General features: G+C 50.6%; 1 protein-coding gene across 1 annotated transcript in view; it reads right to left on the bottom strand.

Annotated features, from left to right (window-relative positions):
* Positions 1–14097, bottom strand: part of XYLT1 (xylosyltransferase 1) — a 311724-nt gene that overhangs the window by 124264 nt on the left and 173363 nt on the right. The window contains 1 exon segment of the mRNA XM_032605511.1: positions 13075–13585. Coding sequence (XP_032461402.1) covers positions 13075–13585 — 511 coding nt within the window.

Here is a 14097-nt window from a genome sequence, read left to right as displayed (position 1 = left end):
TGTCCCTTGGGGGGCACAACTGCCCCACTCAGAACCAATGACCTGGAGAACGGGCAGAACTAGAGGGGATGAATCATTCTTCCAGGTCAGTAGTTCTCAAAGTGTGGTTCTGGAGCAGCAACTGCAGCATCTGTTAGAAATGTCATTTCTTGGGTCCTGTGCTAGACCTGGACCAGCATCTCTGGGGGCAGGCCCAGGTGCCCACATATTAAGGAGTTCAATGTTCAAACTACTGTCCTGGGTCATGGAAGAGACTTGCTAGGATCTCAGAAGGTTGGGATGCAGAGCCACTACTAATTTGAAACCTGACCAGGGTTCCTGGGAAGAAAGCAGATCCCTTTAGGAGGATGAGGATGTTCTGGAAGCTTCCAACATCCTGTGTATGACTAACACAGGATAGAACAGGCTGCCATAATCGGTACAGCATGTTTGCAGGATAGTTTGATGGTATTTACCGAAATTTAAAACAGACAAGCCTTTGGACCCACCAATTCCATTTCTCAGATGCTCCGAGCAGCCAGTCTCAACTCAGGGTCCCCGAGAGAATTAAGCTCTAATGTCCTGAGGTACCCATCATAAGCAGCAATTAGCTTTTCTCTGATGCACCTAGAATGGTAGAGGTTATGCACCATCTTTGGGAGAGCTGAGAAAAGAGTCACGCAATACACAAACACCTGGCAACAACCTAAATGTCCACCAATAGGGGAATGGCTAGTTAAGCTGTAGTGAGGCCATACTCCAGAGTAACAGTCAGCCATGACAAAGAGTTATATAGGCAATAAAAGAGACTGGGTAAATAAACATTATACTGGGAAACAGAAAAAAAGGATTATACAGTTCTCCATCTCCTGACAGGGATACAGGTCTCAGACCTAGATACACGCCCAGATGAAAAAAAGCAAGTTCCAGAACCAGATATCAATTTCACATGATTTTTGAATTTTCCCATGCCCCAAACCAGATTTGATATTTTTGTAAGTTCCAGATTTATACATCAGTTTCTTATTATTTATAAACCCTCTGTTCCAAAACAAACTCTATTTTTGCAAGTGCTGGTTTTAAAGATCTAAACAAAACCAAAAATGTGCTTGCAGTCGTTACCTCTCCAAGGGGACTGGCCAAGTTTTTAAAGATTTTCCAGTTATCTGCTGCGTTTTCCAGTTTTTTGAAATAATGAGAATGCATATGGTCCCACTTGAATAAAGGTATTATAACAAGCATGCTTTCTGTATTATTTGAGCAAGTTTTAAAAATTAAAAAAAAAAAAAAAATTCTGCTTCCCTTCCCGCTGCCCTGTCTTCTCCCCATCTTTTCACTTTGGCCGCTGGAAACACCACCAGGGCCAGGCTCCTGGCAGCATCCCAGTTACTCAGCCGAGGCTTCTCGCTCAAACGGTGCCACGCTTTGAGGTGAGCTATTAATTTGCACTTTGTGCCTCATCCTCGATTCTGATTTAGGGCAACATAAACCCCCCTCAAAATTCCGAGGAATAAATTAATTTACTAATTTCGCCATTAAGAGTTTCTCAAAGCGAGCCCTATTTCAACTGTCCTCTAATCAATCACCATTTTCCATGTTTATCTCCTATTCAATTTTTACCACAGGGTTCTCTATACATCAATTTGCCTAATGCTCTTCCTACATATGTTTTAAATTACTTTTTCATTGTATAAATTTCACAGCCATTAAAAGGCTCTAGTACCAGAATGGCTGACATGGTGTTAAAAATTGGATTCAATTCCATGGGGTAATAAATTGTGACCTAAATCCAATCTCTCATGGGTGACTGAAGGATACAATGAAAAATGATTGCTTTGTCATTTTTACACTAACACAAATATACCATGGAAACTAGAAACTGGCAGAAAAATGGGAGGCCACTGCCACTGGCTATTTCTCACCCAACGCAGCTTTGCAGGTGAGACCTGAGGTCTTTCACAGGATCAGCCCCCCTCCAGCACCAGGTAGATCACTTGACTGCGTGGATCTCTTTGTAACAGATGGACAGAGCTTGAGGAGGAAAACTGCAGCTAAAAGGCAGCCGCTGCTAGAGGGATAGAAGCACGGTGGTTCAGCATTTCACCGCTGGCACCAAAGCCTCTGAGCTCAGAGCCTGGCTCTGTCACTGAGCAAATGTGTGATTTTAGGCAAGTGTCCTCCCTCTCTGTGCGTCAGTTTCCTGGAATACAGAGTTGTCAGAAGAATGAATGACCTAATATGGCTAAAACGCTTAAGATAGTCCCTGGCATTTAGCAATCCCTAGGTCAAGGTTAAGCATTATTATCTAAGCACAGGTTCTTGTACGGAGACCTCGGCGCCCTGCTCTTTTTGGTTGCAGGGAAGAAGAGTAATGAACAGCTAGAGATAGGTGTTAACATTGCCTCTGCATTTCCCTTTATCTTTGGAGAAACTGGATTACTCATTCGACACATTCCGATGGCAGGTTTACTAAAGGCTCCACAGAGCAGAGAGGCTGAGATGTGGGTTTTGAAGTCAGGCAGACAGAACCGAGTGTGAAAGGTCTCCCACTTGCAAGTGTGACCCCGGGCAAGCTACTCGATCTCCCCAAGCCTCAGTTTCCCCATCTGTAACATGGGGTTAGCAAACAGACTTTGCTCCAGCAGGGGCTGGAGATATGACCTGGAACACAGATGAGATTGGCCTCGTGGCTAAATGGGGGCTGCAGATGACCCTGGCAACTCCAGGATAATGTGGTGTGTGCTCCACTGGTGAGCGGGTAAGGTGATTTGGGGGTACACAGTCTGAGCACCTCATGGAGATGTAGGGAGAGAGTCCCAGAAGACTTCCAGAAGGAAGTGATGTTGAAAGGAACTCTTAACGCTTAACTGACAAATAATTTGAGAGAGGAGAAAAAGCAAGTTGGTTTTGTTGATTTGTGCAAAAAGGAGGGACTAGCTTGGACTGACTGCCATCCACCGGCCGCCTCAAGGGCCACGCCCGGGCTCTCTTTCCGCACCAGGGCTCTGATTTCCAAGCCCTGGGCGGCTGACACATAAGCAGCTGCACCCAAAGGAAGGAACGGCTCAGAGCACAAGAAACTGTCCTAGTGACTCTACCTAGTCCCAGGGCAGGTTCTGGGCGAGACACTCATGGGAGCTGAGGAAAGCATCCTAAACTGCCCAGCTGCGTAAGCAGGTCCACCGTGCCCACCCTGGAGGCTGCCTTCCGAACCGCAATAATCTAATGCTGACTTGTAACAGGTGCTTGTAAATATTCGCTGACTGAATAGAGGGAAAAATTTAAATATTCTCAAACATGGTATTTCATACAGCAACCCGAGGAGGCAGGAGAGGCATCAAACAACCCATTTTACAGGTAAGAAGTGAGGCTCAGAGAAAACAAGTGCCTTGTCTGAGGGTCTGGCAGCTCACTCAGTGGTAGAGGGGCCGCCAGGCTTTCCTGGGGAGACGAGTTCAGAGCCTTCCCCTAAGCCTGCACTAGCTCAGTGCCAGTGGAACACCCCCGGGCACACTGCCTGCTTGAGTCTGTCTCACCGCTGGAGGCATTGAGGATTCCCCTCTGTGCCCTGGATGTCCTGGAAAAGAAAGGTGCCACAGGAGGTGAGGCCCCAGGAGTTGGCAGCCCACGTTCAGGCTGGGGTGGAGGTGGGGGTCAGGGCCCAAAGGTGGAAGGAGCACGGCTCTCTGGAGGGGATGTGGGACCCGTCCCCGGTCCCGGACTGCCAGAGCCTTGCCTGTCTTTCGGGCTGGTCTTGCCTTGGCTCTCCGGTGATTTCGGTTTGGTCCCTACAGATGCCTCTGCTCCATTCTTCTCGCTCAAGACAAAGACATAGATCATCTAGACCCAGAGATTTGGGGAATTAAAATCCGGCTGGGAAGACGACAGACCAACCCTCCTGCTCATACTCAGAGTTCCCCAGGTGGTCTTGTTAGTTCTTCAACCTCCTTACGCCTCCTACTGCCTCAGAGCCTTTGCACATGATGGACCCTTGTCCTGGAAGACTCCCCCTCCTGCTCTTTCCCTAGGTAATTCCTGCCACTCTTCATCTCTCAGTCCCACTAAAATTCAACCACATGTCTCTGCAGAATCGGTGGTGCTGTTGCAACTCTGCACTTATTTTTGTGCTCACTGGATTCATGTGTCTCCCCTCCCACGTTTAACAGGCTGTAAGCTCCATAAGGACAGGGATTCTGTCTGTTTTCCTCCCAAACAGATCCCCCAAACCTAGTGCCCCGCATAGACAGAGGATGCTCGGTGGACAACTGCTGAATGAGTGAATGTTGAAGGGAGTGGGGGACAAACACTTTTAGTCCCCAGCTGGTGGCTATGCCACTCACAGACTTCTAACTGTTCCATTCCCGTCCCAGTGCATGCGGGCCTCTGCATAGCTCCCGGGACGGGTAGCTTGAGCCACTGAAGCTCAAACAACTGTGTTATCTTCTTACCCAGGGAGGATAAGATTGAGGCCTATGACATGCCAAGTAGTGCTATTCTCAGATGAGTAAGACAGAGCCCCTTCCATGTGGAGGGTGGGTCTGGGGCAGAGACAGATAAACAGCAGGGGGCGCTTTCTTCATGCCCCATGTGCAATCTCAGAGCAAATGCTGACCAGCGACTCCTAAGAGCTCTCCTGGCTTCCGTCCCCTAGCATCTACTGTCAATACCGCAGCCAGGAGATCCTGTTACACATGTCAGGCCAGCCCCCACCCCCAGCCCTGCTCAAATCCCTTCAGCAGCGCCCCCTGGTCACCCAGGTAAGAACAAAATCCCTACTTGTCTGCAAAGCCCCTGATTAGTCAGGCTCTCTGCAGAGCTGCTCCAAGCAGTGGTCCACAAAAGCAGGGTTATCAACATGCTCCTGGTCCCCTAGTCTCTAGATGTCATTGTGAGCACATGAGAAGGAAAAAAAAAAAAATCCATCTAACCATGATCCCCTTGTCTCAAATACACTGCGGAAGCCTTGGGAAATGTCTGCCTGAAGTTTCCGAACCGGTTGCCCGGGTGAGGCCGGGGAAGGCGCTAATCCCGCTCTTTCAGGGCTGGTGTTTTCATCTTCTTTCTGTGCCTAAACCTTTCGGCTCTGTCTCCTAGGCACGGCAGTTAGGGAACAAACACACCCTGATGACAACTTTCAGAGTGAAGGGCAGAGCCTGCAGCTGGCAGGCCATTCTGGGAGGAGGAAGGTGGGAGGGAGGTGAGGGGGCATTTATGATATTCCCCATAACTGCATATTTCTCTTTCTAAAAAGCCATGTGGGCAACGGCTGGCTTTTTTTACGATTCCAAAATGGGGAGGAGGTCAAATACCACGGTGCTTTAGAAGGAGAAAGCCACGTGGGATTGGCCTGTGGAGACCCACCTTCCGATGGGGGGCCTTGGGGGACTGCTGGCCACACGACCTGGCACACAGCAGAGCTCAATAAATGTTTGCTCAAGGGTCAGGCTTGAGTCGTCTTTGTGCCCCAAAGAAACTCCTCAGCCCATAACACCAACAGTTGGTCACCCCCATCCAGTCCATCGGCCAATCCTAGCAGCTTTTTCCTACTACCCTATCCTCTCACTGGGGCCGCTGCAAGAACCTCTCCACAATTTCCCTGTTTCTACTCCTTCCTTAAAGCTAAATCATGTGAGAAGTAGGAATGGCGGATCGTACGGTAGCTCTGTTTTTCATTTTCTCAGGACCCTCCAAACTGTTCTCCACAGTGCCCGCACCATTTTGCATTCCCACCAACAATGTACAAGGATTCCAATTTCTTTGCATCTGCACCAACACTTGTTGTCTTTTGTGTGAGGTGATATCTCACCGGGTATTTATCGAAAAGAAGTGAAATCAGCATCTCAAAGAGATATTATATTAGCACACCCACATTCACTGCAGCATAGCCAAGACGTGGAAACAACCTCAAGGTCCACTGAGGAATGAAGGGATTAAAAAATTCGGACTTACAATGCAATATTATTCAGCTTTAAAAAACGAAGGACTCCTGCAATGTGTAACAACATGGATGAGCCTGGAGGACATGCTGAGTGAAATAAGCCAGACGCAGAAGGACAAATACCGAACGACTCTACTTATACGAGGAATATAAAACAGTCAAACTCATGCAAGCAAAGAGCAGAATGGTGGTTGCCAGAGGCTGGGGGGATGCGGAGTGGGGTTCGATGGGTTAAGGTTCCAGCTGGGCAAGATGAGCAAGTTCTAGCGATCTGCTGTACGACACTGTGCCTGTAAACAGCAATACACCATTGTGCGCTTGAAAATCTGTTCAGAGAGTGGATCTTATGTTAAGTGTTCTTATCAAAATAAGATAAAAAAATTTTAAAGTAGCATAAAATTTTAAAAAAAAACTCAAAATCAGATGATGTTAAAACTCTTCAGTTCCTCCAATGGCTCCCATCTCTTTGACATCAGTATCCAAACCCCCTGCGGTGGCCTGGCCATTACCTCTGGCCTCTGACCCTTCACCCTTCTGCTCCCCTCACTGCTCCCTCTGCTTCAGCCATACTGACCTCCTGGCTGCCTCTGGAACAAGCCAGGCTGTTTGCTAGGACTGTTTCCTCTTCCCGGTGACACTGCCACCGAGGTTCCTCAGAGGGGCCTTCTGTGGCCACCTACCTAAAACGTCCACCTCCCCTGTCCTGTCGCCTGCTGTGCTTGTCTACGAGCTCTCGTCACACCAGACAGTGGACTGTAGGTCTACTGGGTCACCTGTCCCCTCTGGCCTCTCCCATTAGGGCAGAAGTGCCACCAAGGTGGGGCCTCAGGCTGCACGCCTCCCAGAGTCACCATCCAGCTTGTGGCAACAGACATGGTGCTCTGAGCTGTGTAGGGCAGAGGCCCTGCGGGGACGAGGCATCCTGTGTTTTTGTTCACTGTTACGTCCCCAGATACTAGAATAAGAGCTGGCAAAGGGCCCACTGCCTGTTTTGGTATGGCCTGCGAGCTAAGAACAGTTTTTACATTTTTAAATAACTGAAAAAAAATCAAATGGATGACCTTTCGTGACACATGAACATCATGTGAAATTCACATTCTGATGACCAGAATAAAGTTTTATTGGAACACAGCCACGCTGGTCGTTTCTTTATGTGTTGCCTGTGGGTGCTTTCATGCAGAGTTGAGTAGTTGTGACAGAGACCCTGCAGCCTGCAAGGCCTCATACTGTATTTACTATCTGGCCCTTCACAGAACACGTTTGGGGAGTGCTGGCCTGGGACGTCGAATGGCACCTAGTGGGTGACCAATGAATGGGGTCTGCTGATTTTTTCTGGACTGACCGTGGTCAGGGTCCTACCCCTCCCTCAGAAGCCCAAGGAGGGCCTTTGGCATGAGTTTACTCCGACCCCAATGAACTGTTACTGGAAACCTCCTTTTCACTGGGGTTTGACGAGAGAAAGACGAGAAAAAGTCCTCTGCAAACCTGGGCTTTGGGCACGTCGGCCCCGTCAGCTTGGCTGAGCCGTAGCAAGGTCATCTGGCCTCATCACGGCCACCCCGGTAGCGTGGTGTCTCTGAGTTGTCCACGGCTGTTCCCTCATTGCCTCATCCTGAGCGATACAGCAAAGACCCGGGAGAAAGCAGTGTTCCTGCCCCGACAGATGGGGAATCTGAGGCGATAGTCTCCCCTCAGCCACCTCCATCCGGCAGCCATCTGTCCAGAGTCTTTGGCTTCCTGCAAAGACTGAGGGGTAAAGACGGGTTGCTGCGTCCAAGGGCAGTTGCCTTTTCATCAGAAACCTCCTCCGGTCCGTCCTCACTCCTAATACTGGAGCCACTGCCCCTGCCACGTGCACGTGCTTGCAAACCTGCAGCCGGTCAGCTGACTGAAAAGGGAGAGCCCTTGCTCATCACTCATCGGAGGACCACCGGCCCACTTAGCGGCTCGGGCCCGGAGCCCCCGCTACGGTGGCCCCCAACCCCCCTCTCAGTGACTGCTTTCCGTGGAACCTCTCCGTTTTCCTCTCTCATTCTTCACCTGGACACCTGGGCTGCGGTCACTCCACTGGCTTTACCTGGCACAGCAAAGAGTGAGGAGGTGTCAGAGGCACCCTGGTAACCGGTGGGGCCTCTCTTGAGATGTTTTTTTTTTCTCTTGAGGCATTTTAGCTCAAGATGAAAGGAGGCTGGTGGCCTATGAGGGCCGTTGGAGAGAGCATCTTGACATTTAATTGTTCCCAATATAATGAGGCATTGCCTGCTCAGAATGCCTCTTACAGGTCAAACGGTCTTTATTGGGAAAGCTACCTCTGCCCCTCACCAGGGTTGGTGTGTCCTCTGTGGCCGGGGCTCCCCGCAGAAGCTGTGGTCCAGGAAGGCTTCTCCGAGGAAGAGGCATTTAGGCTGAGATCTGGAGAGGGAAGAGGTGGAGTGTGCAGTGGGGGCTGGGATGAGGAGGGAGTGGCTGAGGCACACGGGGCCTTGTCTGAAGACCAGAGCGAGACATCTAGGGCTGGGCAAGGGGTGGTCACCCTACAGGCGGGCCTTCCACTCTTCTCAACGCCACCACCACTGCCTTGCTACAGCCGACAGCCAAACACATTCGCTGTACCCTACCCCCCTCTGCACCAGGGGTTTCATATTCATGGTCCCATGTCAGCCAACAACCCTATGGGGATAGGGTACGAGTATCTGTGTCCATTTTACAGATGAGGAAGCTGAGGCACTAGGAAGTCAGGGTCACACCACTAGCAAAGACAGAACCAGGATTCAAAACCCAGTGTCAGCAGATCTTCCGATGGAAAAGCTTCTTCCACCCCAGGCCACCCTGGGCCTTCCATCCAACACGGTTTCATTTCCATGAAACTCTGGGAGGTCCGGTTTGGAGTGCCTGGAGGCTCTTGGGTGATTCTGGAGCCTAAGGAAGGGACAGGAGGCCTAGGCAACTGTGGGAGGTAAGGGGGGCCACTGGGGGCTGGGCCACCTGCGTGGGGAACGTGGGCGGGGGTGGGGGGTCCGGTGGCTTGGCGGCTGCAGTGAGCACGGGGGCTCTGGGAGGAAAGAGGGGCGCTGCGGGATTAGAAACAGCCTGCTCGGAGGCCAGGCTTGGGGGCCGATGGGGTAGAGCACCCCGCCTGACCTCACCGCATCTCACTCCTGGGGGCTGTGAGTGGATGGTCCGCAGATCCGCGTTTTCCTCCTGAAAACATGTCGCCATTCCAGCTGCTTCCTCCCAGAGGCTGGCAGTGAAGCAGATGAGCCACAGGGGCAAGGTATCCGTGCAGAGCACACCAATCCGGGGGTTCTAGACTCTTCCTTTTTCCTGAAGGTGCTGGGCTGCGGGGACTGGAGGCATGGGGATCGGAGGAGGAGCCCTTCACACAAGCCAACATTTCACATCGATCCCCTCGTAACTTTTCAGACTTCAAGCCATGAGGAATTGTGTCCTCAGTGATATTCAACTTCCGGCATCCTGTCAGCTGAAGTCTGGGTGACGCCGAGTTTGGCAAAATGACAAACAGTGCGTACATCTGCGTGCGGACGTGTAAGTGTATGTGTCTGTCTGTTTACACACATACCTACTTCCCCTCCCCTCCCCTCCCCACTTGGCTTCCTCACTGCCCGCAGAGCTGGAGCTCAAATCCCTCCTGAGCGGAGGGAAATCCGGGTGTCATGGTTTCCAGAAAGGGAACGCGATCTCCGTATGGGGTGTAATTACATCTTAGCTTTCTGCAGAAGAATAGTTTACGGTTTAAATGCTATTAATTGTAAGCTGTTTTGTTCCACGGGAAGTTGTTCGTTGATAACTACCCAATTAGGGTTATTTTGCAATTAGTCTATTCACAGAGAATTTATTGCAAAAGGGGAAGGCTGTGGTGCAGTAAATGAAGGCACTGCCCAGGCTGGTGTGCCAAGGCTCAGACGCCCATCTTATTACCCAGCTCCCAGCTCCCTGGAGGGTATGCCACTTTGGCAGACGCAGCAGAGGCCACAGGGAATCCCCCAGGCTGCACAGCCATGCTGGAGGTGTCTCAGCGGGACCAGGACAGGCCACATCAGCCCGCTCGCTCCCCCATCAACACCCACCCTTCTCCTTGCAACTGTACTGATGGCGGAGAGAGACAGCCTGCGGGCTCAGGACATCCCCAAGCTCGGACCGTTTAGGCTAAAGTGAAACCTTCTGCCTCCTGAAGAGGGAAAGGCTCTCGGGAGGACTCAGGCTCTGTATTCCTGAGATACGATACCAGCCCTGCCATCTACTAGCCATGCACCTGTGACCAAGGACTAAACCTCGTTGAGCCCCCATTTCATCATCCATTAAACGGGTCGATAAGAGACCGACCTCATAGGGCTGGTGTGAGGATATAGTGGGATGGGAGGCACAGTGCTGGAGGTATTACTACACAGATCTGGTACCTTGCAGGGGTCAGCACACTGTGGCCCATGGGCCACATCCCACCCACAGCCTGTTTTTGTAAATTGAGTTTTATTGGAATAACCAAGTGCATTTGCGTATCTATTGTCCTGGCTGTTTTTGAGACATAATGGCAAGAGTTGAGGAGTTGCAACAGAGACTGCACGGCCTACAAAGCCTCAAATATTTACTCTGGCCCTTTACAGAAAAGGTGTGTTGACCCTTGGTACACAGCGAGGACCCACTGTCATTCTCATGGAAAGACATTCAGCTCAGGCCTCTGCCAGGCCATGCACTAGCAAAGAAAAAGATTTTGGAAACATCTCCACTTATTTATTCTGCCACAATCTGCCAAGTCGTGTCAAGAGTATGATGGGGACCCCGGGACTGCTTAGACAAGGTTTAAAATGCAAGAGAGAAGCAAACCTTTTCTTTTTAGACCTTTTCTATTGAAAAGAGAGTCTACTACAGATACGTGTTTCCAACAGAAAACTTAACAAATACAGATGAACTTGAGTAAAGAGTTGAAGCTGTCCCCACTGCACCCCACCCGGAGGGCCACGTGGAAACTTCCAAGCCTCTCTACACACTTGCCCACGTGGCCATCCCCCACCTGAGCCACACCCTCCGTTCTGTGACCAGCGGTCAACAGAGAAGCATGTGTGAGAGATGAGGAGGCCTGAATTTTAGCCCAAGTTCAGCCTCTAACTGACTGGGTGACCTTGATGATGAGTCTCCTCTCCTCTATGGACCTCGTTTCTTACCTGTCCAGTGGAGAGACGGAATTAGGATTTCTCTAGGGGTGATCTAGTCCCCTTTTCCTTGGGAGCCATTCTTACCATGCACATCCTTCTTGAGAGAGAGATGGGGGATTGAGGAAGCACTAGGCATCTTCCTGCCTGGCTTCCAAATCCTCCAACGTTGGGGGGACTGAGAGCCCCCTGCCCCCACCCTGCCTCTTGGTCCAGCTCTGTTGTCACCTTTCCTGATGCTCTGACCTTCTGTCTCAACAAAGAGGTGGACCCAGCTGCTGGGAGCATGGACCCGTTCCTCTTCCATGCGTGGACCCTGTCCCTGCCCCATGCAGGTCTTTCCACGTGTCCTCCCCCTACCCCTGCCCTCAGGACCTCTGGGTTGTCCCATGGTCGGGGACCTTCTCTCTCCACTTGAGAGTGAACTAAAGCAGTTGGTGGTATCTGAATTTAGAAGCAACAAGGAGGTATTCTGAACGCTTGACCATTTAGTGAGGGATAGAGGGGTACCCCTTGCACTGATTACGGCCAATAAGAATGAGGGGTGACCAAGAGCAAATTGGGAGATGGGCCGCAAGGGAAGACCAAGTGGGAAGACCCTTTGAGTATTTAATGCAGGGCGCTCCCTGGACAGATAAGGAAGCCGGAACCAGCGAGGGGAAAGGGCTTTTCCTATCAGTTCATGGCTGAACTCAACTAGAACACAATCTCTCCATTTCAAATGCATCCCTCCCTGTCTGTTCCCAATGACACTGGCTCTTTCTTTGTAGAAAGCGTCTTTTGGATGCAGTCCGCCCTCTGCATGGAGAAAACCACTGGACGAACTAATTCACAAACTATTTGGGATGTAACGTCTTCTGCAAGGAAAAATAAAATCTACAGGCTCACAATGAGCTTATGTGGGGATGAGGGTACATGGGTGAAACAGTAGTTACCACCACGAGTTAACTGTAGCCAGATGATGGGAACATGAAGGTTCTCCCTACTCTGAGGTGGGTTTGAAATTTTCTGCCATAACAGATTTCTTTTTTTTAAGAAGGGATCTTGACAAATATGACTTAACCCAGCATGGCAACATCTCTATCTCAGGATGTCTCTACCTGCAGGCTTGTAAGGCCACTTACAAGCCACGTGACCTTAGGGAAGTTGTTTTACGTCTCTCACGTGTAAAAAAGTTATGCTCACGATGACGGTGCTAGCCTCACTGGGCGGTGGATGAGATGAGCTGATTGAATGCAAGTGCCCGTGCTGTGCCCGGGACACAGTGAGCGCTTGGTAATTGTTATCACCCCCCTTTCACACGCACTGGAAAAGGTGTGAAACCTGCCAGCAAGGAATACGTGTCAGAGGCGTGAGGTGAGATGCAGAGATGCACGGTGATGCCTCACCTGTGCAAAACTGTCCCCCCCCAGTTTCTGAGGACCCTCCCCTGTGCTTGTGAACGCCGCTGTTACAGCTCTGACTCGCACTGCATCGCAGCAAGAGGTCTGATTTATCACTGGTCATCAGCACAGAGAATAGGGCCCAGCACAGGGCAGGAGGGAGGGAGGGAGAGAGAGGAAGGGAAGGAGGGAGAAAATAAGGAAGGAAGGAATTTTAGGTGGAGGAAAATGGGAAGGGTGTTTTCCAGAGCCTCCAATGTCAATGCAACCAACTAGAAACCTTTCAAATCTTATTCAATTACAGTAACATTGGTGTCAATTTTAATCCCAATACCCTGCTGAGACGGAAAACGAACCCTATCAATACCATTGCCTCCTACGACTTCCACATTAGCCCCGACTGCACTGTATTTTAATCCTTCGCCACAAAAGCAACAGGTTAAAGCTGTAACAAGAGGTAGTTTGATTTTGCGGAACTTTTCTCACACGAGACTTCTGAATTCAGGGAGGCCCAAAACAAAAGATCTCCTGTCTTCATCTGGGGTTTGAAAACTAGGGCGGTTATTCTGAGAAGGTCTGAGAATGTGAGAACGGAGCTGCGACTTACCTTCGAGGGGGCAGAACCGAGTGACCTTCTCGGGCATCAGTAGTCCAAGCTTGTGGCGGCAGTAGGTCTCCCCGATCTCCTGGCGGCAGTGCTTGGACTTGGAGCGGGACAGGGCGGAGATGGCCTCCTTACCCGAGATGTCACACTTGAGGGGCCGGTCAGACTTGATCTCGGGGGAGCTGCCCCCACTCTTCCGGGCGTGGGGCTGTCTGGGGACATCCTTCCCTCGGCTGCCGTTGACCGGGGCTCTCGCACCAGGAGGCAGCACCTCGTTGGCACCTTTCCCTGGGGACAGATGCCCCTTCCCCTTCTCCTCCTGCCCCAGCTTCCTCTTCAGAAGCTCCTTCTGTCCTCTCGGGGGCTTCTTCGTCAACTCGGGCTGGTGCTTTTGCTTTTGAGTCCTGGGTGCGAAGTTGCTGTTGTCCACGTTCTCAAAATCCTTGGGTACAGAGTTCTCATTGTTGCTGTCTGTTCGCACTTTCTCTTTTGGCCGGTGAGAGAAGTAGCCATCCTGGAGAAGACAGGAAGGAAACACAGAAGAGAAACTTGACTTTGCCATCAGGCTAAGCAGGCTGGCCCTGGAGGGTGGGGCACGTAGGTTTGGAAGTCTGGGCCCTGGTTCCACGCCCTGCCTTTGCTACGAGCTTAATGTTAGACTTCATGTTAGGTTTTTCTCTTTGAACCTCAGTTTCCCAACCTGGAAATAGAAGATGTTCCAACTAGAAAATAAAGCTTTTGCAAGCTCTAACGTGCTATGACTATGATCCTCAATGCTTGTTATTAACCACACCCCCTTTTCATATAAGTCTCCTTGGTTGTCTCTGCTACTGGAATCTGGACAGTTTGTTCCAAGCTTCCTGTTTAAATTCTAGCAGCAAGCACTGTGATGGTTTATTTAATGGCTAGAAATGCCATAATAAAGCTATAAGGGGAGAAAATATTGGTAGGATAGCATATAATTTACATTGCCTTTAGGACATGCTCGTAGATCTATGCCCGTAAGAGAAATCAGACCGTGCCGTG

Source organism: Phocoena sinus, chromosome 15 (assembly GCF_008692025.1).
Source record: "Phocoena sinus isolate mPhoSin1 chromosome 15, mPhoSin1.pri, whole genome shotgun sequence".
In the NCBI taxonomy this organism is placed as follows: Eukaryota; Metazoa; Chordata; class Mammalia; order Artiodactyla; family Phocoenidae; genus Phocoena; species Phocoena sinus.
Note: the sequence above shows the minus strand (reverse complement) of the source record. Positions and strands in the feature narration are given on the sequence as shown.